Source organism: Enhydra lutris, unplaced genomic scaffold (assembly GCF_002288905.1).
Source record: "Enhydra lutris kenyoni isolate GAN:26980312 unplaced genomic scaffold, ASM228890v2 scaffoldscaffold7, whole genome shotgun sequence".
NCBI classification, from domain to species: Eukaryota; Metazoa; Chordata; class Mammalia; order Carnivora; family Mustelidae; genus Enhydra; species Enhydra lutris.
In genome coordinates, this window is record NW_019154091.1 from 46,052,842 (window position 1) to 46,079,861 (window position 27,020).

The 27,020-nt window shown below is 41.6% G+C and overlaps 1 protein-coding gene across 1 annotated transcript in view; it reads left to right on the forward strand.

Annotated features, from left to right (window-relative positions):
• Positions 1-22,376: 22,376 nt before the first annotated feature.
• The window catches only part of LOC111142110 (phosphodiesterase 3A), a 320,975-nt gene continuing 316,331 nt past the window's right edge, over positions 22,377-27,020 (forward strand). The window contains 2 exon segments of the mRNA XM_022495077.1: positions 22,377-22,862; positions 22,864-23,319. Of these exon segments, the coding sequence (XP_022350785.1) occupies positions 22,377-22,862; positions 22,864-23,319 (942 nt within the window).

The window sequence follows — 27,020 nt, forward strand, 5'->3', positions numbered from 1 at the left end:
CCAGTCTCAGAAGAGAAAGTAGATGACTGAGGGGCTGAAATACATAATTTTGTCATAAGAAAGGATGACTTGGAGGAAACAATAAAATCTAGAGGGGTACTCACTGCCCAGGTACTTTAAAACTGAAATGATGTTGCCTTATAGTACCTTATGTTGCCTGATTTTTCTTAGGTAAAATAATAAGACCCTTAAAAAATATACTGTAGCATTTTATAGCTACATTTACAGTAAACTCAGTAGAGAAGCTGAGAATATGGGTCTGCTTTGAGAAAAAAGAATGTCAATAAGAACCAAATTTTTTCGATGCAAACTCATTATCAGCTGTGGTTCTTTGCAATTTAGGAGATGTTAGGGTGGTAACAAAACCCGTGGCAAGGAAAAAATAAATAGGAGTCTTAGGTTTGTGACTTGATCTTTACTCTGACTTTTTTCAAAATCTGAGCTTGGGTGACACAAGTGATTATTCCTCAACAAAGTGCTTTCTGCAAGATTTTCGTGGACTTAGCACATGTAAACATTATATGAAATTGCAGTATTGATGTGGATGTGAGTTCTCTTTCCCCCAAAGTGTTCCTGTGACAGCAAAGTCAGTGTAATGCAACCATTCTCAAAGTGTGGTCCGGGAGAGGGCAGAGTCAGCAGTATCTGGGAATTTGTGAGAAATACAAATTTGGGAGTGCCTGGGTAGCTCAGATGGTTAAGCGTCTGCTTTCAGCTCAGGTCGTGATCTGAGGGTCCTGGGATGGAGCCCCACATCAGGCTCCCTGCTCAGCGGGGAACCTCCCTCTCCCTCTACTACTTCCCTTGCTTGTGCTCTCTCCCTCTCTGTCAAATAAATAAATAAAATATTTAAAAAAAATACAAATATGGGGGCCTGTCTTTGTACCCGGTGAATTAGAAGTCAGGAGCTGAGATCCTGCCAAGCTGCCCAGTTGGTTCTGAAATTGACTAGTTTGGAAACCATTAGTCAAGGATATTCTGAAGCCTCTGGGACTTCAAAACTGCGGAGGTGGTAGCCTGGTTCTTGAGTGACTAATGCCCATCAGCCCCTTTCCTTGCATCTAACAGAGTCCAGTGCCATTTACAGTCTCCCCCTGAAACAACATAGCCTACACAGCCTGGTGTTCTGAAAGTCCAGCTAGATCGCTGACATGGATTAGTGTGAGAAATATTTCTATATCACCGCATATTTGCTTTAAAAATATGTTTTAGCTGTTTGCCTCAGTATGTCACTTTGACCAATGTTATGTGATCTTGAAATAAAAAACCTTGTCTTATTTTAGGGTCTGCTTTGCCAAAAATATTTATGGCTTTCCCAGCTTTGCCAGGGTAGGAAAGCTGCGGGGGTTTGGTTTATTGCAAACTGGCTTGTGTAGGTCAAGGAGGCCTGTGGAAAAATCTGAACTGTGCCTCTTTCCCAAACCAAATTCAGGCCACGGTCCAAGAAAAGAGAAGTAAACACTCAGGTGAAGAATTGTTCATTTCTTCTGGAATATCTAAAAGATCTTTCCTAAGAAGGCTTGATTTAGGATCAGAGAAATAGGATTAAAAATAAAACATCAGGGGCAATTAGTGAGTTTAATATTTCAGATTGATAATTAGAGAATGCTTTGTTTCTAGTGCGTTTGAAATCTTCAGATCATTTTGGGGTAATTCCTCCCTGGCAAAGTAGAGTCCTTTACTTACTTTAGCACAGTTCTGTACCGGACTAAACCTACCATTGTTATTCTGATGAATGTTTCTTCAAGTAATTTGAGTAATTCTGTAGATTTCTTTAAAAAAAAAGAAAAAAAACTTCTATATTGGAAGTCATGTTACTTTAAAAAAAAGTTTGACTTCTATAACTGAAAATTTTCTGCTAAGTCTTATGCATTCTACTTTGCAATGTTTACAATTTATGCATTTAGATGCTTGCCTGACATTTCTACATGGTCACTGTTAGTATTTTATTCAATTTCTTCCTTTGGAGGCAGGTACTACCTGGGGGGGGGACAGGACATAAAGATATGGCGATATGCTGATAGTTAAATTGGAAGTGAAAAAAAGGTAAAGGAAACCTTTTAAAGTTCATTATTTATAATCTGGCTTTCCCAGGACACATGGGCCTGGAAGCCTCAATGAATACAGGGCAAAATAATTACCATAAAAATGTATTTCCTAGCAACTGCCTCATCTCATTTCTGTCTGTCTTGCTCTGTGCGTCACAACTCCCATGTGGACAGTCCCCTGTTGACATCACTCATGCTACGACACAGCCTCACCTTGATTTCAGTTTCCATGGTACTTGGAGTAAAAGAAAGAGAAGCACCTTCTCATGATTCAACTGTACAGACGTGTTCCTTCTTCTCCCACAGTAGCATTTTTTCCCCCTCTATTTGATTTACTGATTTAGTCTCTTACAGCCTCCTTTCCCTCAAGAGTCTGGCACCGGTTTCCCGAGCACTGTTCCAGAAGACAATTTGTGTGACATATTATTTTGCTTCTCTCTTACCCTGTCATTCCCAGTGTATTCCAACTGAAATTCAAAAACAGTCCTACCAGGCATGAGCTTTCTTTCTTTTTCAAATTTACATGGTCCCTGAGAGGTAAAGAGTGCACCATTTTTGCCTAAATGCTGTTAAAAAATGAAATTTAGGAACCCAGTGCATTCTGCCATTGCCGGTCTCATAAGGATGATTACACCTTTCAAAAATACAATCCTAACCAGTCCTCCTCCAGGGTAGCTGGAGATGATCAAATCTGTGGTAAACTTAGGCCCTTCCACTGTAACTCTGAGAACATAAAGAAATAAAGTTTTTTTGGTTTCAAAAATATCATTCATATAATTTCAACAGTCATTATCTAGGTCAGCCTTTCTGGGGCCCAGAGAAGAGTGTTGCTGAGTTAGTGCGGGAGTAAAAGAGTCACAAGGCTGTGTTGGCGACCTCTCATTTGATTATTGGTGCCTTTTATGGACTAAATATGTGTGTTTCCCCAAAATTCATATATGGAAATCCTGACTCCCGATGTGATAGCATTAGGAACTTCGGGAGGGTGGAGTGCTCGTAAATGGGACCCCAGAGAGACTGTTGGGAGCTGCCTTCACTCCTCTGTGCATGAGGACAAGGGGAGAAGGTGGCTATCTGCCACCAGGAAGTAGGTTCTCGCCAGATACCAAATCATCTGGTATTTTGATTTTGGACTTCCAGCCTCCAGAGCTGTGAGAAATAGATGCTTGTCATCTCAACCATCCAGTCTGTGGTATTTTTGCTGCTGAAACCCAAGTGAAGATAGTACCCAGCAATGGGAGGAGTCAGGTGACCAAATGGCAAAATGTTATAAGAAGATCAAGATCCAAAATAGTAGGTAAAATATTTTATTGACTGAAGTGCCGCAGTGGGGAAGGAGCTAAGATGGAAGCGTTGATTGAAGAATGGAATCAGCAGACGTAAAGGAGTCCAACGGGGTCCAAGAGAGATTCAGAAGCACAGAGGTCTACAAGCACGCAAGGATTGTCTATGACCGTGGGCTTCTTATGACAAGATGAGGAGCATGGTCTTTAGCAGCTATTTCAGACCTACACAAACTATATAAGCAGTATTTTACTATCCTTTCCACTATTTAGAGATTAGGCTCTTCCTTAGTCTTGACTTTGGGTGTAAGCTGCTCTGTCCATTGAATTCAGCTTGGATCAACACTGAATCAACCCTTCATTCCTTTATTTTAACCTTTCTTTCATCTGCCGGATGCTTCTCTCTGTGTTGCATTTATGTGCGAACTTCAGCCCCAATTTCTACCTCTCACGTTTCCTGGTTGACTGGTAGATCTAAGTGATTGTCCTCATCTGAAACACCTCTAGTGAAGGAGCATCACTAATCCCCAAAGTGGTTGATCATTTCACTTTCTAATGGCTTTAATTGTTAGAAATTTCTCCCCTCTGTAGCCAGATCACAAAAGCATGTACTCCACAGTATGGTTCTGAAATAATATGTAGTGTTTTGTTTTTTTCTTTTTAAGATTTTTATTTATTGTACAGAGAGAGTGAGAGAGGGAATACAGCAGGGGGAGCAAGAGAGGGAGAAGCAGGCTCCAGACACTGAGCAGGGAGCCTGATGCAGGACTCAATCCCAGAATCCTGGGATCATGACCTGAGCCGAAGGCAGACGCTTAATGACGGAGCCACCAGGAGCCTCAATAATATGTAGTTTATTTACTACACCAACAGCTGCATTGGTGTCAGTAATACCTGCCCACTACACGCACATGCGCACGTGCACACATACACACATTCCAGGAAGTGTGGACACTGTAGACTTACCAATGGATGGTAGTTCTGTCTCTTTCCATTCAAAGCAGAATATTCATTATTTCCAAATTTCACCTCCCTTTCATGGGTGGTTTTAACAAAACATTTTGTTTTCCTTAGGTCACTGCTTAGTGTTTCAGGTTTTGCTCCTGCTGCTTTGTTCTCCCAACATGGTATCTGAGGATATGAAGCCAGCTTACTATATTTTCCTGTCATCAGGGAAGAAGGTGCCTCCTATTTGTATGGTATCCTCCAGATTGCCTGGTCTCTAATGTGGAAGTGCCACCTGGTCTGCCTCTTGGCCTTGTGAATTTTGAGGGATGAATGGTCCTATATAGTATTTCAGGCAAATATGAAAGCACTCAATACGCAGACCACGGGCCTGGCCATTTTCCCCCCATTGTGGAACAACCCAGCATGGCAACCTCTTTAATTTAATGTCAGGTCTCTGGTCATCTAGTGATGCTATTAGCACAGCTGTAGCCTCTCACTGGGGCACGTGGGAACCAGTGGGGTCTCTAAACACAAAATACAGGCCAAGGGAAACCAGGAAAATGGCCTCCACTTGGCAGATATCCCCAATATCCACAAGGGCCTCTGGAGTATCTTTTCTAAGCAATGTTTGGTATGACTCTAAGCTGAAGCCTGTTACCTTCCTTGGACCTGAAGCTCCCTGTTGCTACATGGGGGAGCCTGAAGCTTCCCTGTCACTGACATTCACGTTCATTCTCAGCCCATTTTAAAGCTCAGCCAGAAATTGAGAAGAGGAATAGAACCCTGTGTGTGACCGTCTTGCTCTACTTTGTCTCCTTTCTCCTACAATCCCTGCAATGAGACTTTTTCTTTACCTAGTATCTGTCCAATTTAGCAAGCCTGATGGCCAGTGGTGTGCTGACAAATGTTTAACAGCTGGCACTTTGCAGGAAGAAAACGGATTTGTAGTGTTTGCAGATTTTCATGGGGTAAGTACTCCTACACAGCCAATTTCTAGCTATCAACACGATGTCTCTAAATGAGCTGCGGAGTGCTGCATATCACTGGCTCCTGGAAGCCAGTACCAGCCTGCTCCTGCGCACAGCTGCTTGAGGCCTGGGGATCAGGCCGAAGCAGCAGATTTGCTATGCTGTTGTCTACGATCTGAACCCTTTAGTTTTCCTTGGTTGGTAGACTAATAAAATGTTTTCTCCCTTTTTAGTCCAGTTTAACTGCAACGAAAGTGCGTAGTCAGGGAACATTATGGTTTGTTTCATGTATTTATCAAATTTTCCACCATTTCAAGAAACTGTTTCATGCTCTTTGAGCAGCCAATAAATCATACCTTGTCAGACTGTTGATTCATGACCCTGGGAATTCCTGGGTAGTGTTTGAGACTGACCCTTACCAACAGGGGGCAAGGAGGAACGGAAGAAAGAGGCAGACCACTCCAGACTGGTAGGTGGGTTCAGTAAGCAAGAGGGGAGTTATGTACAAGGCTTGTGGGGAGTCACCGCAGAACACATAGATGACGGCACCTGCCCACTCAGAATCTCGAGTTTATATGTAGGACCTAACCGGGTTCAGTCTTGCGTCCCGTCCAGATGGTCTCCGTAACATAGTACTCTCTCAAGGCTGCATTCTTAAAGTGGCTCGTAGTGTGGGAACTGTGGGCAGAACGTACATTCTGAGGACAGGGGAGAGATGGGGAACCTCTACGTGCCTGGGTCCAGCTCACAGGCCAACTGTGAGAACATTTACATCGTACTCTCTTGACAAGTTTTAATTATACAACATAGTATTATATCATCTATAGTTATCATATTATACATGAGATCCTCAAAACATATTCATCTTGTAACTGCAAGTTTATACCCTTGACCAGTCTACCCCTATTTTCCACGTACTCCTGCCCCTTGGCAAGATCCATTCTCCCCTCTGTTTCTGAGTTCAGCATTTCTTTTTTGTAGATTCCCCATACAAGTGATACCACAATGTATTTGTTTTTCTCTTATTTCACTTCGTATTCATCCATGTTGTTGCAAATGACAAAATTTTCATCTTAAGGCTGAAAAAGTCTCCTCTGCGTGTGTCCGTGTGTGACATTTCCTTTATTTATTCTTCTTGACAACAGACATTTTGATTGTTTCCATACCTTGGCTATTACGAATAAGAGCCACAAATAAGCTGCAGAATTCTTTTTCCAAAAAGACAAATGTTACAATGAACATGAGTACATATCTCTTTGAGACAATGGTTTCATTTCCTTTGGATATATCATCAGAAATGGGATTCCTGAATCATAAGGTAGTTCTATTTTTAATTTCTTGAGGAGACTTCATACCATTTTCTGTAATGTCTGTACCAGCTTACAGTCCCATCAACAGTGCACAGGCGTTCCCTTTTCTCCACGGTCTTGCCAGCATTTGTTATCTTGTCTTCTTAATAGTAGCCGTCATAACAGGTTTGAGATATCTCCTTTTTATTAAAACTGGGAGATTATAAATTATCTAGGTGGGTAGGTGACATTATTTTTTTTTTAAAATTTTATTTGTTTATTTGACACAGAGAGAGAGATCACAAGTAGGCAGACAGGCAGACAGAGACGGGGAAGCAGGCTCCCCGCTGAGCAGAGATCCCGATGTGGGGCTTTTTCCCAGGATCCTGAGATCATGACCTGAGCTGAAAGCAGAGCCTTAACCCATCGAGACACCCACGCGCCCCGGATAGGTGACATTATTAAAGAATTTTATTTTAGTACAGTAAAGGTGACTGTTTTAGGTTAGGATCCGTAAGAAGCAGACCGTGAGCAAAAATTTGAATGCACAAAGTTTATTTGGGAAGCCATCTCCAGGATGCACTGGCAAAAGAGTATGGAAGTGAAACAAAAGAGGAGGGGAAGGAGAGCAGGTGGATTTAAAAGCAGGTTAGCCTCAGTGAGCCCCCAGTGCAAGTTCTCTTTGGAAGCTTCTGTGAGCGGGTGCAGAGCACCACCTCTCAACTATGGCACCTGAGGTATAGGAAGCTAGTGTGGCAATTGATTCATTCCCATTTGTCATTGACTGGGGGCTACTCGCTGGGACTCTGGCTGCCTAGCACTTCTGGCCTGCTTCAAGTGTGGATCAAGCATGTGGGGCTAACGAAAGACCCCAGGCACAGGGACACAACGTGAATACAAAGAGGTGTTTGTCGGCAGTTTTAGGGCAAGTGCTGATAAGTGGGACACTAACAATGTCTGCTCCAGGCCACCCCTAACACCTCCCACATCCACTCATGCCCTGCTTGGAATTAATCTGTTTTGTTAGTGATTCTCCAAAGTGCTGGCAATTCTCTCTCTCTATCTCACACACACACACACACACACACACATACACACACACAATTTCTGAAGCAAAACTACTTCTATTACCCATTTTAGAATCTCCTCACTTCAGGCTAGCCCTTGTGCTGGCCTAAGCCTCCTGCTTGGTGGGGGAATACGGACCTAGACCTGTGAGGGTTCTGAGCCATGTGCCTCATCTTGATTGCGTCAGATTGTCCCCTGAGATGGAAAGCACCAAGAGGAGCCTCCGTGAATTCCGTGAGTTTCATCCATGTTCCTCCATGCTCGCATTACAAGGCACAACCCTGTCAGCTCATGACAATCAGTATTGTAACTTCTCTGCCTGCTCATCTGTTGGCATGGGATGCCCATGTTGGGTCCCCCAATAATGGGTCACCCAATAACTGGTCCATGATTAAAGGAGCGAGACTGATACAAAGCGAAGGTCAAGCTTCTTATCTTATAATAAGAAAGATGCATTTGTTCTCAAACAGAACTCCTGAAACTCCTGGAACTTTCAAGATGAAGAGGGCTATAAAGGTGTCTTTTGTTGTGTTAATGAGGTGGCTTGTGGAAAGCCCCTAGGGTGGGGCTGGTTGCTGGGAGAACCTACCAGGTGCTTAGTGGGTTGGAAGTTTCAGACCCATCCCTCACCTCTGGGGAGCACAGAGGGTCTGGGGGTTGAATTAATCACCAAAGGTCAATGGTTTAATGAATCATGCCTTTGTAAAAAAGATGCCACAGAAACGCAAAAGGAGAGGGTTTGGAGAGCTTCCAGGTTGGTGAACACGTGGAGGTTCAGCGAGAGTGGCGAGCTCAGAGAGAACTTGGGAGCTCTGCCCCCTCTTCCCATACCTTGCCTTATGCATCTCTGCCATCTGGCTGTTCTGTGTTATGTTCTGTTACAGCGAACTGGTAATCTAATAAGTAGTACTTTCCTGAGTTCTGTGGGCTGCTCCAGCAAACTAATTGAACTCAAGGAGGGCATCATTGGAACCTCTAATCTATATCTGATGGGCTAGAAGCGCAGGTGACAAGCGGGGCTTCCAACTGTTGTCTGAAGGCTGCGGGAAGAGGAAACTCTTAGAGGACTCAGCCCTTAGCCTGTGGGATCTGATGCTCTCTCTGGCTGGAGAGTCTCAGAATTGAGTTGAACTGTAGACACCCATCTGGAGTCTAAGAACGGCCTCCTTGGTTGTATGAGGGGAGAAAACTCATGCTGGAGGGGCATTAGATAGGAGAGGAAAACTGCTGGCTATGCTAGGAAGATACATTTAGGTACATAATTGCATCTTGATAGCTGGACAGTAGATCTTTTATATTAGCATTTGGACATCAAAAATCTTTACATAAGGAAGGCCTGGGGACAGAGAAAAGGGAATAAAGCAAATCAAACATAATCCATGTCCTCCAATTTTCAGGACCTCTTCAATAAGGACAGAGAATGACGACTGTACAAGTGAGCTGGACTTGAAGTACTCAGTCACTGAGTACAACGTGTGAGTTTTCAGTAGTCAAGTGGTAACAGAGTAGTCTGTTCAGACCCCACTTAGTTCTGCTGCTCGGGTGCAAGAGGGGTCTTATTTTAGCCATCGGCCCAAATATATTGGTTAAATTATTACCATTTTAATTTAGAGGCAGCTGAGAAAATACATGGCCGTTACTCCCAGTGACCGCTAGATTCAAGATGTCTTTTCATTCATTAATTATTAAGGGTTGGGCTTTTGTAAGAGGAGGCGATGGTGACCTCTCCTCTCCCTCTCCCTCACCCTCTCCCTCTCCCCTTCCTCCTCTCTCCCATTTAACACCTCTTTCATAGAGGTGCCCTGAGGATTTCTGCCTGTGTGGTAATGAAGTTCAGTAGCCTGCTTTGAATTTGTCAGTGGAAAAGGTGTTATAAAATTTTAAAGTAAAAAATATACTACTCCTAATAAGGATGTTGATCTTGAAATGCAATATGAAAACCAGAGACTGGAAATTTAAAATTTGTAATGAATTGCTCTAAAGCTCTGATCTCTTCAGACCTCAGGAGCTCAGCAGGGGTGGGCCCAGGGAAGACTTGGATGGAAGACGCTGCAGGATGTGGTGGCCGTGATTCAGTAGGTGGCCCTCTTCCATCCCAAGGTGGTCGGCAGCCAGCTCCCAGCCCTGGGTTATGGAGCCCTGTGCTGCAGAAGAATCATCCATTGGATGATTTGGAAGACCGAGGTTCTGACCACTTCTGCTCATTAAAAATTCCAGGCACTTTTATAAGGTTAAGGATGTATCCTTGTGTTCAACAATCTTAGGAAAGTCTAGAAAAAAGAAGATGGGGAAATTTGGGGAGGTTGATTAACATTCCCAGAGGAGAAAATCCAGACAGATTGACTCCAAATTTTATCCTAAACTCTCATTTTACAGAGTAGCAAAACAGAACACCTGTTTGAATCACTTTCTTATTGAGGTGTAAATGCATTTGTAGATAAGAAATAGATCCCCTTTCTTGATACGTTTATATCAAAAGGGCTAATTTAAGGAACCTCTCCAGTATTTGTATAAGGTGATGAAATGACTTGTATTTTGAGGTATTTTCTGGGCTTTTTTTCAGTCCTTTGATAACTGTTATTTGGAATAGTGAATGGAAAAAGATATGTCATGAAAGGTAATTGTTTTGATTTAGAATAATCTGAAAGCTTTTTCTGACCTCGTTTAGCTCTGTGTCATCTATAACTCCCAGAACTCTTAACTATGTGTCACCTATAACTTTATATGTAATACATTAATTATGATTACAAAAATTAGAGCAAGAATGTTAAATTTATTCTTAATAAGAAATGGACTAAGGTAAAAAGAAAGAAAGAAATCGATACAAAGATTAGGTCAAGAGGAGAGTGATTATCAGAGGGAACTTATATATTCCTAGATTTATTTAGTGTCTCCCGTTTTTGGAATGGGACGAGAACCATATTGCTTTCTTCCATGCATCACTTACTATTTTATTGAGCTCAAAATACCCTGTTTCTAGATTTTGGTTAAAGAAAATCATTGAGCCTAAGCTCCGTATGTAATTTGCCATTTCTGTGGAAAGTTACCATAGCGTTGTGGTTCCAGTAGAATGAAAAAAATGCCTCACCGTTTCAGGCAGACATCAACTCAGATTAACTAATACGGCACTTCCCTCGTGGCCTCTGAATGTGAGATATTGATTATGTTGAGAAGCCCAGATGTTTTATTTTCTGAACTCCATATTAAGGGAAGAAATAGTAGAAGAGCATATTGCTTTCTTTCCTTAAGTCTCTTTGTGAGTAAATAATAGTCATCTCTGCACGCTGATTACTCCTTTCCTACAGTTTCTACAGGTAGTTCTTTTTAAATGCTGTATTTTGACACTTTTTCTGCTACACTTCTTGTGTGAGAGCCAACCAGACATGCTATCGTCGTAAATGGGATTGCCCATTGGGGCTAATGCTTTGAGGGGTACAAGAATGTAAGAGACAGTGTAATACAATAAAAAATAGCCCTAGATTCTGTAGGATCCAGTGCAGCTACAAATACAAATAACACGTAAAAGTGAAGAGTGTAGGAGAACCGGTCAGTGCCAGTGCTCTTCCACTGCATTTACTTAGAGTTGCCAAATACACAAATTGGTGGATCATGGCATCAACAGACCAGGAATCCAGACCGAATCGTGGGGCACCTTAATCAAAGCACCTGAAATATCTGTGTCTCTCTTTATGTTTACCCGGTTAGGATGCTATTATCCTCTCCACCCATTTCAGATATTTTATGTGAGCAATGTTAATAAATCATCTTCGGAAGCAAAGACTGAAACTATATTTAAATACAAGTGTCCCCTGAAGTTCCTGATACACTGCTCTGTTTCTCCAAAAGACCCACACGAGTCCCTGTTTTCACTAATTGAATGACAACTGAAGAGGATTTTCATTTTTATGAAAAAGCAAGAAGTGCAAATAACGTTCAGTGTCTGTGTCTGTGAGCCAAGCTGTTAATAGAGGTAGTGCGCGCCCGGAGCAGGGAGGAGCACTGGTGAGCTCCTTCCGGCTGATTCTGCTTAGTGTCTCAGCATTAAGCCACCACAACCTTGACCTGTGTCTGGGAACATCTGTACTTTATTTCAGTGTATTTGTCCATCCATTAGTGAGATGTGTCTGAAGGTATTAGAAAAGCATAAGAGAGGTGATTTTGGAGATCTGGGAGTATTAAGAATTTTTCCAGTAGATCAATGATAATTGCTTCTTTGCTTTCCTCCATTTTGGCTTACAAAATTTTTGATAGATATACTCTCCCTTCAGATTGCAGTAGAAACCTGAGCTTGTATTTCTTTTTAGGATAAACTGCTTTATAATGGCCAAAGACGAAATCTTTGTATTTTTAATTTTTTAAGTTTCACTTACATGTTATTGAGTAATTATTTCATAACAAATTAACCAAACATCCAAAGAATTTCAGTGTGTGAACAATACAGAGAAAACCAGCACATTTGTAAAAACAGCATGCCATGGGGTGCCTGGGTGGCTCAGTCCATTAAGCATCTGACATGACTCTAGACTTCAGCTTAGGTCATGATTTCAGGGGTGCTGTATGGAGCCCACCATTGGGCTCTGTGCTGGGTGTGGAGGCTGCTTAAGATTCTCTTCCTCTGCCCTTGTCTGCTCATGTTCTCTCTCTCTCTCAAATGAATGAATCTTTAAAAAAAAAAAAAATGACATGCCTAAGCATAGGCAGAAGTAACAATGATTCTTTTTTTAGTAGTATCAGAGACAATGCAAAATATAATTTTTTCTTTTCCTTTTTTTAAATTTTAAGAAGATTTTATTTATTCATTTGACAGAGAGAGGGGCCACAAGCAGGGGGAATAGCAGAGGGAGAGGGAGAAGTGGGCTCCTCATTGAGCAAGGAGCCCCATGTGGGACTGGATCCCAGGCCACTGGGATCATGACCCGAACCAAAGAAAGATGCTTAACCAACTGAGCCACGAAGGCACTCCTAATTTTTTTTTCTTATATCATAGATTAACATGTAGTTGTAAGAAATAATTTAGAAATTCACATACCCTTTACCCAGTTTCCCCCAATGATAACATCTTGAAAAACTATAGTACAATCTCACAAGCAGGATATAAGCATTGATATAATCAAGATACAAAACAGATTCAGCAACACCATGATCGGGCCAGCTGAACGTTTATAGCCATACATATTTCCTAACCATTCAACCCCCACCTGACATCTGCCAATCATTAAGAGCTCTCCATTTCTATACTTTTTTAAAAAATTTTAAGAATGTTATGTAAGTGGGATCATACAATATGTAACATTTGGCAGTTGGCTTTTTTTGCTCAGCACAAGTCCCTGGAGATTAATCTAAGTTTTTGTGTGTATCAATAGTTTGTTGTTTTAAATTACTGAGTAGTATTCTGAGAAATATCCTTTTTAAGCTCTAAACGCACCTCACTGGGAATGCTGCTTTACCTAGGGAACCCTTGTTTTTGAGTAAAGTGCACAATGGAAGAATTAATAACACATAATAAGAAGGCTATTTCTTGCTGCAATTTACTTTTGAAATTCTGGTAGTTTAAATGAACTATGAGTAATAACAAGATGAATATAGCTGGGAAACACAGTTGACATATTTTTAAGTTATAGTCATATAAACACATGTATCTCTGATCATGAGAAGTAATACAAGTGTTTTGTTCACTTTTTATCAGCAAAATCAGACCTAGAGGATTCCAGAATGCTGCTGATAAGCAGGTATGAAGACTACGGAAATACTGGAGGGCCAAAATCCATGTTGTCCAATAAATAGTTCTACAAATGGGGAATTTCTCTCTTGAGGAAAATAAGGCTTCACAAAGATTTCAAATATTTTGAATGCTGCTATGTATGGAAACTAACAAAGTCTTATTTTATATTTCCCCTAAAGCAGAACTGGGAAATATATTTGAGAAGAGGCAGATTTTACATCAATGTAAGGGGAAGCTTCCCCCTACCTCAGTTTTATTGAGATATAATATGTATAGACATTTGGCTGATTATGATTTCCTCCAAAATGATAAGGAAGTGCAAAATGCTTTACTAACCTTTCAACACACAGTAGATTTCATATAAAAGGAGATTAAATTTATAGACCAAAGTTGTTTCTGGGCTAAGCACATTTTTTTCCTGGCATCTTGCTAGGACATGCACAGAAAAGTTTGGGTGCTGTTGTAACTTAGTAAAAAAATAACTTTAAAATTCAGTGGTGTTGGAATATCAAAAGAAATAGTCTATACCTATGCATATATTTTTTCTATCAAGTAACCAATGAATTTTTCCCTGTAAGTATGCTTTAATTGAAAACACAAATGATCCTTAAATTCCAACATTTTAAAATGCTCCATACATCAGTAGCAACAGTAGAATGGTGGTATTTGTTCAGGAGGCCAGTATTTGTCTCAGTCTCGGACAATTTATTGATAATTTATTTTATGAGCACTGTACTTTCTTCTACTTCTTCCACCAAAGTAGATTTTTTTTTCATGCTATCATGTATTCCTTTTAAATTTTGGTGAAATTCATTCCTCTTTATAAAAGCACTTGAGGTGTCCCTTTAATAGAGAAGCCCGTTATCGCAGACTTTAGTAAATATGGGTTGCAATTTGTTCACTAAGATGATGTTACTGAAAATCCCTGCAATTCTTCCCCTCTTACATGCCCTCTACCCACCTTTGTCCCAACAACAAAATATTTAGTTTCTTTGATTGCCTTATATTTTATATTTTGTGGCTTTATCCGGATTCCCCTGGAAGAGAATTTTCGCTTTATTTTGAAATTAAAGTGAATGGTCTTGAAGAATAAGGCACAAGAGTAAATCTTTATTACTTCCAGGCTTTTGCCAACATACTGCATGTATTTTGAGATCAGGGTTATTTTTAAAGTAATTATTACCGAACAGAAATTAGTTCACTCTCAGTCCAACACCCGTTTTTCTACTACCATTTACTTCTCCAGACACAATTGAAAATTACTATTCATAATGATGGGTCTGAGAAACCACAAGATTTTGAATCATCCCAGAAAGATGCATTTAAGCCTGTCATGTGGATGGTGCGAAAGCAGAGAAGTGGAACAATTTATTAGAACAAAAACAAAAACCTCTTTAAAATAGTAATATAAGCAATTTTAAAGCTCTTACTACTCCTACTCTTTGTAGTATTTTGCTATTTGTATAGAAATACATGTACAATAGATGCATTCCCAGCTCTTCTATTTGACTCAGTTACTCTGCCCTGCTCTCGTGACTTGTGATTTCCTTCCTCCTTAATACCCTTGTCCCCTGAGGTTGAGACATGGATGGTATCAAGAATTCAAGAAAGGAAAGTGATTAGTCTTCACTTCTATACAGAGCATCACCTTTAGATGTGTATGTATATGAGACTCTTAAGTGAAAAGCAGGCTGATTTCACATACACAAAACAATTTGTCATTATTTGGGAGACTAACAAAATATATATTTGTATCCTTACATAATCACTTTTTGAAGAATTACAGGTCTAGAGGAGTTACTGAAATTACTGGTCTTACTGATGTGTTACTAATGTTATCAATGAGAAGAACTGATGTGATGGAGGGCACATCACTGTTTGGGAGGAAAGATTTGGATTCTAGGCCTGGCCAAGATCATATCTATTCTTTTTTTTTTTTTTTTTTAAGATTTCATTTATTTTTTTGACAGACAGAGATCACAAGTAGGCAGAGAGGCAGGCAGAGAGGGAGAAGGGGAAGGAGGCTCCCCGCTGAGCAGAGAGCCTGATGCGGGGCTCGATCCCAAGACCCGAGATCATGACCTGAGCCGAAGGCAGAGGCTTAACCCACTGAGCCACCCAGGTGCCCCAGGATCATATCTATTCTACAAATCATACCTAATATGTCTCATTTCCAAATTTCAGAACTAGATAAAAAAAAAAATCATACATTATGTCCACAATAGCCGAACTACGGAAAGAACCTAGATGTCCATCAACAGATGAATGGATAAAGAAGAGGTGGTATATATATATACACAATGGAATACTATGCAGCCATCAAAAGAAATGGAATCTTGCCATTTGTGACGACATGGATGGAACTAGAGGGTATTATGCTTAGTGAAATAAGTCAATCGGAGAAAGACAACTATCATATAATCTCCCTGATATGAGGAAGTGGAGAGGCAACGTGGGGGGTTTGGGGAGTAGGAAAAGAATAAATGAAACAAGATTAAGAGACTCTTAATCTCACAAAACAAACTGAGGGTTGCCAGGGAGAGGGGGGTCGGGAGAGGGTGGTGGGGTTATGGACATGGGGAGGGTATGTGCTATGGTGAGTGCTGTAAAGTGTGTAAACCTGGTGATTCACAGACCTGTACCCCTGGGGCTAATAATACATTATATGATTATAAAATTTTTTTAAAAAAATTTTAAAAAATCATGCATTTGTGTTGGAGACCAACTGAGGGAATTTATGGGGAAATGAGTGGAAGGAAGGGCTAAGAAAGATGAATATGGTAGTCAGCAAGCTACTGAGACCTTGAGATTCATCCAGTGTTTACTGTAACAGCCTTCAGAAGAACAAGTTATATTTTATTAGTGAATCAGGTACTAGCTGTTTCAAAAATTCCCAGATAAAGTGCTACTAGCTAGAGCTGTGCTGTGTCTGAGATTATGATCTCCTCAGGCCCTGTGCCTGAAGCCTTTGTCTACAAAAGTCTTTGTCCCTTAAATCCATTGTGACAAATATTATCATTTTCTGCATGTGCCACAAAGTGAACAAGGTTGGGCAGCCCTATACCTAGAGCACTCTGATTTCCTTGACAATTTGTTTAGAAAAGGTGGAGCCAGGAATTAACAGCACCCAAAGCGTGTTGTAGGAAACACCAACTCTGTGTCAGACCACGTGGATCTAGAGGGCATGGAAAGTAAAGGCAGCTGTCCTGGTGATTTGTACAGTGGACAGTCTGATGTTCTGTTAGTAACAGTTGTGTCGGGGCAATCTTTTCTCACACCTTGCTTTTTTTTTAATAAAGTTTTTTTCCTTTCCTTTTTTTTTTTTTTTTTTTTTAAGATTTTATTTATGTGTTGGAGAGAGAAAGAAAGCAGGAGCTGCATGGAGGGACAGGGGGAAGGGAGAAGTAGGCTCCCTACTGAGCAGGAGCCCGATGCAGGACTGGATCCCAGGACGCTGGAATCGGGACCTGAGCTGAAGGCAGACCCTTAACTGACTGAGCCACCCAGGCCTCCTCTTACCTTTCTATGCAAGTTCGCAATTGTATTTCCAAAGCTGTTACTTAAATTCTTTGGAAATTAAACAGGGGCAGCACTCCACAGAAGGAGGGGGATGTTACATTAACAGATACAAGCTTTCTATGTTTTTTGTTTTTTTTTCCCCCCCTGACTAGGTGTGGAATAATGAGGTTTAGCAAGGTCTATCTTGGCAAAATGTTTAATTTTTTAGATTGATTTCAACTCCTAGAGTAGTGTTAATTGGAAGAGTGGGAGACTATGCCATAAATCATGATGTAAGGTATGACTCTTTAGTACTTTTTATTTAGATATCCCCTAATCCTCCTTTCTCAGCTGAAATTTGCTACCCAAATGCATATGGTTAAATTGATTTTCACTCTGTTCCTACCAGAAAAACTGCTGTGGATTATGGATATTTCCTTTGAGAATCCATACAAAGTTTTCAAAACCTTGATTATTACCTATTTCTCTTATAAATGAGTAATTTATGTAATGATTTTTTTTTTTTTTTTTTTTTTAGAGCAACATTCCACAGTAAGTGTTGTTGCCTGATTCTGCCTATCAGTCCACTCCAGGCTGCGGAATCTTCAGTGAAGATTTTGAGGGCTCTGTCCACTTGTGTAATTAGTTGTATAAACATACGAAGTTTGTCTTTAACTTAGGACTTCATAAGGCGATAAAGATATCTGTTCCTTTTATTCGCTCATCCTTTATTCATTGACTTTGTCATTCATCAAGACTGTATTCAGCAAGTGTGCATGGAGCTCCTACCGTGTGCTGGGCACAATCCTGGTCATTGGTGGTAGACAGCAAAGAAGACAAAGACGTTTGTGGCCTTTGTTCACATAACACTTACACCCTAGTGAAGGGAGATGCATGATAAACAAGAAAACAAATAACTGAGCAAGACCATTTTGTATAGTGGTAAGTGCTATAAATAGAATACAACAGGGTTGTGTGGTGGTGAATGACAAAATGTGTGTATGCACATAGAGATCCAAGACTTTTTGATAAGATGTTTAGGAGAAAAGCCTTTCTAAAATGATAATGTTTAAGATGAGAACTGATGGAGCAGAAAGAGGCAGCTATGTGAAGTTTGTCAATATTAAGGTCCTAAGCAGGATTTTCAATTTGACATGATAAAGAACAGAACGATGGCTTGAGGGGCAAGAGATGGACCCCCCATGAGAAGTCACTAGCTACGCAAGGCTATTAAATTTTAAATTAATTAAAAAGGTATAAAAACTCAGTTCTTCTGTGGCACTGTGTTTCAAGTACCCCAAAGCCTCCTGTGACTAGTGGCTACCATATTGGACAGAGTATATTCTCTGTACTGAAGAAAGTTCTGATGGACAGGGTTGCACTAGTGAAGCAGGAGAATTAGAACAGGAGAGGGCACAGAAGCGTGATTTGCAAAGATCATGGAGGTCCCTATAGGTGGCTATGAGAACTGCAAGTTCAATGAGAAGTCTCTGGATGGTTTTAAACAGGGAGTGGCATCATGTGACTTAACATTTTAAAATTCCTACTCTGGCTGCTGTGTGGAAAATGTCCCGGCCAGAGATGTCTAGATTTAAAAAAAAAAAAAAAAAAAAAATCATGCATTTAATCAAATGTCTTTGGTTAGTTATTATGAGATGGTGAAAAGCAGATAATAGATTCAAGATATATTTTAGAGGCAGAATCAAAAAGACTTGCTAATAGATTGGGAGTAAAGTAAGGTAAATAAAAGAAGGAATTGAGGGCAATGCCCTCTTGGGGCCCAAGCAACTAGATAGGTGGTTATGTTTTTTCCTGTGGGTGGGAGGACTAAGGAGTAATAGTTTGGGTACTTGGGGCTTGGTGGAAGGACAGGGAGGGAGTTGGATGGTAAGAATTTTGTTTTGGAAAAAAAAAAAAGAATTTTGTTTTGGATATATTATATTCTAGATACCCATTTGATGTATATGCAGAGAGGTCAGGTAGGTAGTAGGGAATGGGTAAACCCCTGCTAGAGAGGATAAACTTTCAAAATTTAACAGAATTCCCTTGAGCATAACTATATTTGGCAAATGATATGCAATGGGGTTGACTTCTAGATCCTCTTCACAAAGTAGTAATGAAAACACTGTTGCTAGATTCGGCTAAGTAGAGAGCTTTACCAAGTCAAACTTGAATTTTTCTTTCCATTTTCTGGAAAGTGAAATTATTATGTAAGGATACAAATACATATGTGTGTATATGTATATTTCATTAGTCTCCCAAATAATGATAAATTGCTTTGCATATGTGGAATCAGCATGCTTTTCACTTAGGAGTCTTCATATACATAGAGTTACTGATATTATCAATGAGAAAAACTGATGTGATGGAGAACACACCAACATATGGTCAGAAAGACTTGGATGCTAATTTCCTGTGTGTGCTTTTTTTTTTTTTTTTTTATCCTTTGGCTGCGTTGTCACTTTCTTGAATTAGGACTCATTGCTGGGTATAGAAAATGGGCAGTTTTATTTCTTGGTGATTACTCAATGTCCATGAAATATATTGGGTCTTCATTTAATATGATCTGCATGATCTTTGTCACTTCTTTCACTATGGTGCTGCAGCTTTCTGCATATCTCTTCTAATAAGAGTATTTGTTATTTTCGATCATCTGCTTCCAGGGTCTGGATAGCAGTGAGGGTGAAGGGAGTGATTGCATCTACCTTCTTTCCTTTGTGTGGGAAAAAGAGACTTCTGGTTGTGGTTTTTGTTGAGAATGGGGAGAAAGCCAGATGCCAGGACATCACCTCTGCAACACCATTGAACACCTCAAGAGTGTCCGTTTAACAGCAGACCTAGTATTCTTGCTTTACTGCGTGAACAAATGCTATTCTTACTTTTTTCTGTTGACAATTTTGTAAAAAATCTACATTCCATCTTTTACAAATTCAGTTTTTATGATGATTTATTATTTTTTTCCTGAAGAACTGAGATTATTGTGGGGGTAAGGGACAGAGAAAATAGAAATATTCTAATATTCCCCTCACTATGCCTTTCTTTCCAACCTTGATACATGCCATAGTTTTCATTTTAAGATGCTATTTTTGATGCCGACAGATAGTACCATGATTTTCCAATCCGGGTTTTTCACTCTGAACTGTTCCAGGTAGGCTCTGGCATATGAATCATATATCTAAAAAGGAAACTCAGAAAAGTATGTGTGCATGCTAGGGGGCTCATTTGTCTTTGGCAAAGACACTGCTGCTTCTCCTTCCTTAATTATTAAACAGATGGTGCCCAGTGCCATTGACTGCCTGCCCAACTTGTGCTCCCTGTGATAGTAGAGTTTGGACATCTGATGGAGAGCTGTATCATCATAGCTCCTCATATCCATTTGTATCATAAATTAATATTAATACCTGCCTCTAAGGAGAGCAGGCTGTTTCCCATGAAGCTAAGTTTAAGGCTTCAGCCATCTTCCCCCATGCCCCCACAAATTAATTTTATCTCAAATATCTCCTTTGGCTTTTCTTTATATTACTTCATCTCTACACACAAAATACCATGGCATACTGAACCAATTATCCAAATACTCCAGGCTAGAAACACACTTTAACCTGGAATGTCAAGATAATTAAGACAAAATTGGATTATTATTAATATTATTAGTGAAGGCAAATGACTTCTAAAGTACCCATATTAAACATGGATGAGAGTGGACTGTCATACTCTTATGTTCTAAGTGAAAAAAGGAACTAGCTTGCAACATTGATGGATTTTTAAAAGCCCATTGAACAGATATGGAATTATTTTTCGTATTCTGCCAAAAAATTTAGTTTAAAATTTTTTCTTTAGTTTCTCAGATACTACATTACTACAGAGCATGGATGGTGCATCTTGTAAACATTCCCAACTATGGTCCTGATTTTTTTCTCACAAGCTTTTTTTTATGGTAGACGCACTATTTCACAACGGGACAGGGCTTCTCAGTGCTTTCCTGGTGTTAACCCACCCGGCCTCACTTCCCCCTTGAGATTTAATTCCTTTCTGACTGGCTATTTAGGCTTAATCTGGTAAACCTTCTTGAGGTAGGGTCACTTAATCTCCGTGTATTTACCATCCACCCCCAACAGCTGTTACCTACTAACTCTCAGACCCTAGACTTTTTAAGTAACTATTTGTAAATGAGGAATGCTCCCCCAGCTATTAGGGTTTTGGTAACTTGTTGAGATTTTTTCCAGCATTTGGAACAATGGGAAAATCTTGGGTTCTCTGTTTCAAACAGACCTTCCAGTAGGAGCGGCCAAAGCATTACAGTGGCACCTAAAATTGGTTTGCTTTTGTAACTGACTTGGGAGCTAAGAAGCATCTTTGAATTGTGGCTGTCATTTTTAAGGACAGAAGTATGTCGGTTTCCACCACCTGCCATGTAGTCAAGGACAGTATTTTTTTCCTAGCGTCCTAGGAGCTCAGCCTGAGGTTCAGCCACAGGCCCCCGTGACCCCAGGGTTCGGGAAGCTGGGCGGAGGACCCGCCTCCCCAATCCTTTCTCCCGCGAGCTGGAGGCGCGGGACCCGATCTCGGGAATGGAGTGAGGAGCTGAGAGCAGCGCCTCCTCCGGGGCGGGAGCTGGGCTGGGAAAGCTTTCCTAGGGAGTTGCCTTAAAGAAAGCAAGCAAGCGGAATTGCGGATCGCTCCAGTTGCCTGCTTCTTTAGAGTTTTAACCTGTCCTCTCCACTCGTTTCCCTGTTGCAAAACTGCAAATCACCACCTACGTCGCACCAAAAAGAAGGGGGAAAAAGTAATTCCCATTCTCCCTTCTCACCCTCCTTTCCTCTCACCCTCCCTTCCTCTCCAGCTCGCTCGCCCTCCCTCCCTCCTTGCGGCTGCCGCTAGCCTCTCCGACCGTGCCTCTTTCCGACGGGACTTAGCAACTTCTCGGTGATTTCTCAGCCCAATTTCCATTTTGTTTCCACCCTTTGCCATGAGCTGGACTGACAGACGCAGGGGAGGCTTTGCTGTCTGCCCCGAGGAATGGCGGCTGGCTTCCTGGGGCCGTGCCGGGGAGGATCGGCCGAGGAGAGAGAAAGAGTGATAGAGAAAGCGCCGCAGGAAGGAAGAGAAGGGGCACCGCAGTCGGCCACGGCCCGGCGCGCAGCAGCGCAGCGCCAGCGGCGTCCGACATGGCCCCGAGCTCGCCCTGCGCCCCCGGCTCCTCCGGCGTCTGCAGCCCCCGGGCGCCGGGCGCGTGGGGCAAGCTTTAACATCCTGAAGTAGGCAGAGACCCCGGAGGATAGAAATCGGGGGTGGGGGTGGAGCACAATTTTTAAGAGTTTTTCCAAGAGCGAAAAGGAGGAAGTCTGATCGTTTCTGCCTGTGCTAGCTTTTAACTTGAAGGCGTCTCTTTGGAGCATCCAGCATTCTCCAGGAGTTACTGGAAAGCTGACACTCGCGGTGGCTCGGGGGCCTGGGGAGAAGGTCCGAGGGGGATTAGGCAAAAGGTGCGCGCAGGCACGTGTCGGGGTGGGGGCGTCCAGGGAACCCGGGGGATTCCGCTAAGAGGGCTCACAATGGCAGCGCTCCGCGACGCCGCGCGGGTCGGGGACCAGCCCGGCCGCGGTGGGGAGCCCCGAGTCCCCGCGGCGGGCCCGGATAGTCCCGCTGGTGGCACCGGTCCCGCACGGTCGCGGGACTCCGGCCGCCGCTGGGGAGACCTGGTGCTGCGGCCGCTCGGGCGCTCCCGGAAACTTTCCTCGGCGCTGTGCACGGGTTCCCTGTCCTTTCTGCTGGCCCTGCGGGTGAGGCTGGCGCGCGGAGAGATCAGCCGCGAGCCGGAGCGGAGGGAGGCGGCGGAGGAAGCGGCCCCGGGCGCAGAAGGGGGCGTCGTCCCGGGGCTTCGGGGAGGTGCTCCTGGGGGCGGCGCGCCGCTCAGCCTCTGGCTGCAGCCCTCAGCGCTGCTCTTCAGTCTCGTGTGTGCCTTCTTCTGGATGGGCTTGTGCCTCCTGCGCGCCGGGGTGCGCCTGCCTCTGGCCGTCGCCCTGCTGGCCGCCTGCTGCGGGGGGGGAAGCGCTCGTCCAGATTGGGCTGGGCGTCGGGGAGGATCACTTACTGTCGCTGCCGGCCGCGGGGGTGGTGCTCAGCTGCTTGGCCGCCGCGACATGGCTGGTGCTGAGGCTGAGGCTGGGCGTCCTCATGATCGCCTGGACTAGCGCGGTCAGGACCGTGTCCCTCATTTCCTTAGAGAGGTTCAAGGTCGCCTGGAGACCTTACCTGGCGTACTTGGCCGGCGTGCTGGGGCTGCTCCTGGCCAGGTACGTGGAGCAAATCTTGCCGCAGTCCGCGGGGGCGGCTCCGAGGGAGCATTTCGGGTCCCAGCTCATTGCTGGGACCAAGGAAGATACCCCCGTGTTTAAGAGGAGGAGGCGGTCCAGCTCCGTGGTGTCCGCGGAGATGTCCGGCTGCAGCAGCAAGTCGCATCGTAGGACCTCCCTGCCCTGCATACCGAGGGAACAGGTAAGCCCTGGCAAGCTTCTCGAACTCGCCTCTCGGGAGGACTTGAACCGCTGGGGGTTCGCCACAAAGTGGAGGGAATCCGAGTGCTGGGAACTGAAGGGAAGGTAGTCTAAAAAAGTGATGTAACTTCAGACTCAGTAGTAAAGAGAGACTTACTCTCCCCGTCTCCCACAGTATTTTCTAATCTGAACAACAGGAACAATAATAAGGAACAAAACTAGAGGGCATTTGCAGGGTCTTCCACACCTGGGCCCACTTTTTAGATCTGCTACACCTGGTGTAGGACCTTCCCTACGCTTGGGTCCCCTCCTAGTCTTCTTTAGCAGAAATCCTCCAGTTTAGATTTTTTTTTTTTTAAGCAGTGGGTGATGTACCAACACGTGGATTTTACTCCATTTCTTTAATACTTTTGTTAAAGTTTCTTCTAAAGTGACAAGTCAGCGTTCATGGAAGTCAGTAAAAAGATTCGGAAGTAAAAGGAAGGAGTGCTTGCAGGTGAGGGCTTGATACACACTTTCTGGAAGAGGCTGCGTTTGGTGGTGCCCAGTTTGTTTTGGGGGACATAGGTTATTACATGCTAATGTGTCCTGTATCCTGATAATCAGCTTCTATTTGGGGAACAATATGTCTGAACTGCAGAATTTGTCAAAGTCTTGAACTGCACTGTTGGTGTCAGCTAAAAAAAAAAATTCTTTTGAGTATATAAGTGAATGTTGAGAAATTTAGTGGATTTCTATAGATTACACAGGAAATATTAATTCAGGAGAATAATTCCAACATTGCTGGTGCTGTAAATCTCTCAGAAAGGAAGGAGAGGAGGAATCTAGGATTATGAGTGAAGTTGTCCTAGAAAAAAGTTTAATGAATTTGGGGGATGAATCTCATTATCAGTAAGCGTTTCAAGGCTGTGGAATATAGTTGCTATAAAGGGCATATATAAAGAACAAATCCCAGTTTTAAATACAAATTGTTTCTGAAAAGGTGTACTTAAGTGTCTGCTTCTCTACTCTAAACAGATGTGACACTTGCGGGTGGGGGTTGTAGAGAGCTGATTATGTTCAGCAAGTGGAAATTTACACTTTTCCCACTTAAACTTATGCCTACCTGTGGCCCTATTATGACAACTTTAGTGAGTGGGAGAATGTCCTAAGATGTAGTAAGCTTTTTTTTTTTTTCTAATAGGTTATTCTGTGGAGAATCCTTTAGCTAGCAGTCACCATATGGTGTGGTGGTTAGTTTGTTTTTGAAATGGAGTTGATTACACAGAATGTAGTTGTTTGACATTATTTAGCAGAATGAATGACAGCATCATGGTCTCTGTGTTTGTTTTAAAACTAATGTACTTATTTAGCTTTTTGTTTAGATAAAGCAAATATTTCTTGGGTATAAGCTTACTCTAAGTGAAGTTAAAAACAGGACACTGACTTAGTTTTGTTAGAAGTTTGGAAATCACCAGAATAAAGATATCTATTGAAGGGTAAACTGATAAGGGGGAAAACACAGTTTAACTTCTTTTCAAAGTGTCAGGAGAGAATGTCTTTTTAAATGAAAACATTGCTAGTTTAATTATGTTTAGACAACTTTTCTTTAACTTAAAGAGGAATGTGGTGTGATCACTGCAGAATTGAACCATAATTTGTAAGGCAAATCTGTGATTTAATCATAAATAACTTCAAATTAATGTCATTTAGCCTCTTAAATTTCTGAAATACCATGTAACATTTAGAAGTTAAGAAGTTAAAGGTGGATTTAAGATAAGGTGATTTAGGTGAGTTAACCAGCAGTGCTAATTAATCTGCAGATTTTTATTGGTTTTCTCTGGTTTGGATTGATAAATGGAGAATTCAGATAATCTGCAGATTTATAAGAAAATAACTGAGCATTGCATTTTTAAATGTTTTGCTGATTAATGCTGTTGGAACTGGACAGTTGTAATCTATTTTGGTCATTTTCTTTGGTCACTTTTTTTTAAAGGCTGTGATTATAAAGAATGTTCTAAAGTGAGAGACTGTATCTCTTATGGTTGATGGAAAAACAAGGTTGCATTTAGTAGAAATTTAGATCCTTGAAGTTTTAATGAGGGCCCCGGTTAGTGCGCGCGCGTGCGTGTGTGTGTGTGTGTTACTCAATACCGGTTTTTTATATGTGGCCCATTAAAATTGTTGCTGAGTGTAATTGCGTGGGGGGTGGGTGGGAAGTAACTTGGAATAGTCTCTTGTAAGATAGGGCAATGTCTCATACGTTAGCCTAACTGTGTGAACAGTTCAGGAGCTATATAGTAAATGTCTTATCTGTTTTATCATAAGGAAGCAAACTTCTGGTTAAGAGTGCAAAGTATACACTGTCATCTGCAGACTTTATGAAGTCAAGAATCAAAATACTTATAAAACACATCTATAACCCTGCCCTGAATGCTACCTGATTAGGAGTTCTTTTATGAAAGAATGACTACTTTCAAGACAATACTCAGGCAACAAGTAAATTTTAAATAGAGGTGTAAGGACATAAAGCACAGAAAGTCTGGGAAAGGCCCCTTGAGAACTTATTTGGACCTTGCTCATTGTGAGGTTTAAAGGTGAGAGAATTTCAGCCTTTTCTTCTCTGTGTGAACAGTAGTGGCCACTTATGAACTACCTCTCTTCAATGACTCCGTTCTAAAAGGTTAAGGAGAATAGGTGATAAAATTCTCATGAGAGAAAGCAGCTGACAGAGATATTTGCCTCCCTTTTCGCCTTCCTTCCTAAACCACAGTTAAGTCTCTGGATTGGATATTGCGTATGAAATGAATTTTGCAGTGTGGATGGCGAGGATGGCTTTCAGCAAAGAAATGAGAAATAGGTCTAGTCTTCAGTCACAGAATTCATCTGATACTGGGTCTGTCTGTGAATATAAGTGAATATAAGTGAACGTATCTTCACTCTTAGGAAAGAAAAGTTTGTAGCATTTGTAGGCTTTTAGTTGAGTAGTACCGGTCCAATATTCTCAAGACTCAGGCTGATTTTGTAGATCAGTGTGTCAAACTGTACTTTTTTGGGTGGCAGACTTGTCCATTACTGTACCATCTAAACACTGCACTATACAGAGCTATTTAGAGTTTCTTGAATTATTAGATAGTTTGTATGACTAATAGATACATTATTTTTTAAATCGATATTTTAATTACGCGGTTTTTACCATTTGGATATCGTATTTGAAGGGATGTCTCTATTCTCTTTGTACATCGAAGAGTGCGATTGGCTCGTTATTCCTCACTAATTACTGTGAACCACCTTGCACATTCGTCTTTGAAACATTCCAAACCAATGCCATTTTACTTTAATTACATGCTAAGAATTTAATAGTTTTGTCTATGGTTTCACATGAAGTAAACACAAGGTATAGGTCTCTCTCCATTAATGTGTTTGTCGCACTTCATGACAAAATTCTTTGTGACGGACACAATATCTGTCAGAACTATATTGCTATATACTTTTTCTTGTGTAATTAAAAATCAAAATGTTTTCCATGAGTATTTCCCTAATGCTTTTAATTAAACATCTTTAGCAACAATAGATTTTTGTAGGAATGTAAAGGAGTCCGATGGTTGGTTATCAAAAATAGAATCAAATTTTTCATCATTGATGTAAGAAAGATACTTTCAAATGAGAAAACAACACTAAAAGAAAAATATGAGAAATAGAAATGCCTTTTGATGGTAGACA